This window comes from Berghia stephanieae, chromosome 14 (genome assembly GCF_034508935.2).
Source record: "Berghia stephanieae isolate SIO BIC M18660-M18661 chromosome 14, UCSD_Bste_1.3, whole genome shotgun sequence".
Taxonomy (NCBI): domain Eukaryota; kingdom Metazoa; phylum Mollusca; class Gastropoda; order Nudibranchia; family Aeolidiidae; genus Berghia; species Berghia stephanieae.
Window position 1 is genome coordinate 29,388,357 of NC_088373.1, and position 5,000 is coordinate 29,393,356.

The 5,000-nt window shown below is 38.8% G+C and overlaps 1 protein-coding gene across 1 annotated transcript in view; it reads right to left on the minus strand.

Moving 5' to 3' along the window:
- Positions 1-3,919: 3,919 nt before the first annotated feature.
- The window catches only part of LOC144959732 (intraflagellar transport protein 46 homolog), a gene marked incomplete at its 5' end in the record, with an annotated part of 17,041 nt that continues 15,960 nt past the window's right edge, over positions 3,920-5,000 (minus strand). Inside the window, 2 exon segments of the mRNA XM_078892429.1 lie at positions 3,920-4,792; positions 4,976-5,000. The exon segment at positions 4,976-5,000 is cut by the window's right edge and continues 79 nt beyond it. Of these exon segments, the coding sequence (XP_078748555.1) occupies positions 4,712-4,792; positions 4,976-5,000 (106 nt within the window).

A 5,000-nucleotide genomic window follows, 5' to 3' on the forward strand; every position in this document is an offset into this window, starting at 1 on the left:
CTAAAAATAACTGCTATCTTGTTGACGCTATGACATTTCCTAGTAATTAGTCTCAGACTAAATCATGAAGTCTTGCCTCGGTAAATGACTAAAACTTGGCCAAACCTAGTCCGAAGGTGCAGTGATTTTAGTCCCGGACTTGCTTAGTCAGCTCACATGAAATCCGATTTTTTTCAAGCCATTGACTAAAGTCAGAGATAGTCAGAGACTAAGGACTAGTCCAAGTTCATGAAAACAGTCCTAGGTTGAGAAATGGGAGAAAGTAGATAGCCATGCCTTACGCAATGACTATGTTAGAGAAATAATGATAAAGGAAACAAAAGCAAGTTTAACGATAACGATCCATTTATTACTTGTCTCTCTCCTGTCATCCACTAATAAAGAACACCACGGCACAGATAAATTATAATAAAACAATAAAACACTGCCCCTGGTTATGGTATCGTGTCCAGTCAAGAAAATTCTCTCTCCCTCTCTGTCTCCCCCCCCCCCCCTTCTCTCTCTCTCTCCTCGTGCATCGTTTTATAGCAATGTTTGAACCCCGTGATTGTTTGATCGAGGAGTTCAGATAAACTAGCAGTCTGGGGCGGATTCGGTCAACTCCTGAATCGTTTAGGTGACTTCATAGCAAATCAGTGCCGGGACGTAACAGGAAGCTGACCTGTGTTTTTGTTAAATCACACAATAGTTTTAATAATAAATGAGACCCTTCGCCTCAAAACGGTATTAAGTCAGGATGATTAAGACGCTGAAAATGGAATTTGTAGCCAGTAATATCAGACTTAAGTTGAGTTTAAATGCTTTATAGAGAAGAAGGAATATCATATTTTAGAGGGCTAAATACCAACGTTTAATTCGGCTTTTAGCATTTGGTTCGTTCCGATATAATACCGTTTTGAGACGATGGGTCACAAATGGTCTTTGCTTTGAAAGTAAAAAAAAATGGGTAACCTGTTTGACTCCCCACTAGGCTGTTGACCTTGATCAAGTCACCTCATCCCAGCTCCCTTTGTGGCGCTGCACTCTGTCCGATGTCTTGGATATTCCAGGCTTACATTGGAACAGACCCAAAAGACAAAATTCCTCTTGGAGAAGTATAAAGGGAATTCCATCATTATTATAACTTTGTTTTATGTTGCAATTTATATCAGTATCTTGATAAAATCAAGACTGTGGCGTGAAACTGATTCAAGACTATGTCAGTCCAGGTGATTCAAGACTATGTCAGTCCAGGTGATTCAAGACTATGTCAGTCCAGGTGATTCAAGACTATGTCAGTCCAGGTGATTCAAGACTATGTCAGTCCAGGTGATTCTAGACTATGTCAGTCCAGGTGATTCTAGACTATGTCAGTCCATGTGATTCTAGACTATGTCAGTCCAGGTGACTCTAGACTATGTCAGTCCAGGTGATTCTAGACTATGTCAGTCCATGTGATTCTAGACTATGTCAGTCCATGTGATTCTAGACTATGTCAGTCCAGGTGATTCTAGTATTCTAGACTATGTCAGTCCATGTGATTCTAGACTATGTCAGTCCATGTGATTCTAGTATTCTAGACTATGTCAGTCCAGGTGATTCTAGACTATGTCTGTCCAGGTGATTCTAGACTATGTCAGTCCAGGTGATTCTAGACTATGTCAGTCCAGGTGATTCTAGACTATGTCAGTCCAGGTGATTCTAGATTATGTCAGTCCAGGTGATTCTAGATTATGTCAGTCCAGGTGATTCTAGACTATGTCAGTCCAGGTGATACAAGACTATGTCAGTCCAGGTGATTCAAGACTATGTCAGTCCAGGTGATTCAAGACTATGTCAGTCCAGGTGATTAAAGACTATGTCAGTCCAGGTGATTCTAGACTATGTCAGTCCATGTGATTCTAGACTATGTCAGTCCAGGTGATTCTAGACTATGTCAGTCCATGTGATTCTAGACTATGTCAGTCCAGGTGACTCTAGACTATGTCAGTCCAGGTGATTCTAGACTATGTCAGTCCATGTGATTCTAGACTATGTCAGTCCATGTGATTCTAGACTATGTCAGTCCAGGTGATTCTAGTATTCTAGACTATGTCAGTCCATGTGATTCTAGACTATGTCAGTCCATGTGATTCTAGTATTCTAGACTATGTCAGTCCAGGTGATTCTAGACTATGTCTGTCCAGGTGATTCTAGACTATGTCAGTCCAGGTGATTCTAGACTATGTCAGTCCAGGTGATTCTAGACTATGTCAGTCCAGGTGATTCTAGATTATGTCAGTCCAGGTGATTCTAGATTATGTCAGTCCAGGTGATTCTAGACTATGTCAGTCCAGGTGATTCTAGATTATGTCAGTCCAGGTGATTCTAGACTATGTCAGTCCATGTGTTACTAGTATTCTAGACTATGTCAGTCCAGGTGATTCTAGACTATGTCAGTCCAGGTGATTCTAGATTATGTCAGTCCAGGTGATTCTAGACTATGTCAGTCCAGGTGATTCTAGACTATGTCAGTCCATGTGTTTCTAGTATTCTAAACTATGTCAGTCCAGGTGATTCTAGACTATGTCAGTCCAGGTGATTCTAGACTATGTCAGTCCATGTGTTTCTAGTATTCTAAACTATGTCAGTCCAGGTTATTTTAGATTATGTCAGTCCAGGTGATTCTAGACTATGTCACTCCAGGTGATTCTAGATTATGTCAGTCCAGGTGATTCTAGATTATGTCAGTCCAGGTGATTCTAGATAATGCCATTCCAGGTGATTCTAGACTATGTCAGTCCAGGTGATTCTAGACTATGTCAGTCCATGTGTTTCTAGTATTCTAGACTATGTCAGTCCAGGTGATTCTAGACTATGTCAGTCCAGGTGATTCTAGACTATGTCACTCCAGGTGATTCTAGATTATGTCAGTCCAGGTGATTCTAGATTATGTCAGTCCAGGTGATTCTAGATTATGTCAGTCCAGGTGATTCTAGACTATGTCAGTCCAGGTGATTCTAGACTATGTCAGTCCAGGTGATTCTAGACTATGTCAGTCCAGGTGATTCTAGACTATGTCAGTCCATGTGATTCTAGTATTCTAGACTCTGTCAGTCCAGGTTATTCTAGACTCTGTCAGTCCAGGTGATTCTAAACTATGTCAGTCCAGGTTATTCTAGATTATGTCAGTCCAGGTGATTCTAAACTATGTCAGTCCAGGTGATTCTAGACTATGTCAGTCCAGGTGATTCTAGTATTCTAGACTATGTCAGTCCAGGTTATTCTAGACTATGTCAGTCCAGGTTATTCTAGACTATGTCAGTCCAGGTGATTCTAAACTATGTCAGTCCAGGTGATTCTAAACTATGTCAGTCCAGGTGATTCTAAACTATGTCAGTCCAGGTTATTCTAGATTATGTCAGTCCAGGTGATTCTAAACTATGTCAGTCCAGGTGATTCTAAACTATGTCAGTCCAGGTTATTCTAGATTATGTCAGTCCAGGTGATTCTAAACTATGTCAGTCCAGGTGATTCTAAACTATGTCAGTCCAGGTGATTCTAGACTATGTCAGTCCATGTGATTCTAGTATTCTAGACTATGTCAGTCCAGGTGATTCTAGACTATGTCAGTCCAGGTTATTCTAGACTATGTCAGTCCAGGTGATTCTAGATTATGTCAGTCCAGGTGATTCTAGACTATGTCAGTCCAGGTGATTCTAGACTATGTCAGTCCAGGTGATTCTAGACTATGTCAGTCCAGGTGATTCTAGACTATGTCAGTCCAGGTGATTCTAGACTATGTCAGTCCAGGTGATTCTAGACTATGTCAGTCCAGGTGATTCTAGACTATGTCAGTCCAGGTGATTCTAGACTATGTCAGTCCAGGTGATTCTAGACTATGTTAGCGCAGCATGGGATCTGAATGTTAATGGTTAAAACCAAAACAAAACAAGAAAACTGAATTTTCTTTTTATTGCAATTAAATATTTATTTCAATTCACAAATGAGATAATTGGTCTCACAATGGACGGAATAGGTAAGTAAGAAAATATATCAAAGAAAACTAACTCTTTCACAACCATTTCTATAAACACAATAGTACTTAAATTATGTTAAACAACATCTTACTGGGTAAAATACCTCCTCCCCCTCCAATCTCCTTCTAATCATATCATTATAATGATAGGTGTGCAGGGTTGCCAATTCAGGAGGCAACAATTTACTGATCTTTTCCGCAAACACATCGACCAATCACTATCTGGGCGTTGAACTCCAGTACAAGAACATTTAGTAGAGTAAACCAGTAGGATTGGAACATATAATGAGATTTATTAATAAACTGAATTCAGTAAATATAGTGAAAATTGGCAACCTTGAGTGTAATAAGTTCATATCTGGTGAAAAGCAGTTTGTGCAGTTCAAATGTCTTTTCAAATGTCTGCAGATGGAAGGAAACAATTTTTATTTTATGAAACGACAAAAGGAATCACATTTTTTGGTAGAAAATTCTTGTGCATACATTGATATAATGCTTAGTTAGGCGCCTCTTTGAGTTAATTGTAAAGTTGAGGTAAATCGGATTATAAATGTTATTTCTCATTTCATAAGCCTATTTCAAAATGTACAATTGTCTTAAATTATCGAGTGTAATTAGAATTAGAGTTGCCAAAAGCTTTGTGCTATCATTTGTCTCCCCATACAAGTACATAATAACGATTTAATAATAAAAGACATAAAAACTTGTGTCCGATCATAAGACAAATCGATCTGCCCCGTCATCTTCTTTGAGAGCATTGTCAAGTTTGTTGTCCTCGGCCAAGGCACGGAAATGCTGAAAAGAGTTTTGAAAAAAAATTAATAAATAAACGAAAAATTAAAACTAAACACTTAAACCAGAGAACTAGCACACGTCATCACATCAAAGTAAGAGAAATGTTAGCATTTTGATTAATATTTGAAGTAAGAAAAAAGGAATAAAATAAAATATAATGACCAATTTCATAGCCATACACACCTGTGAATTTTTGAACTCCGAGAAG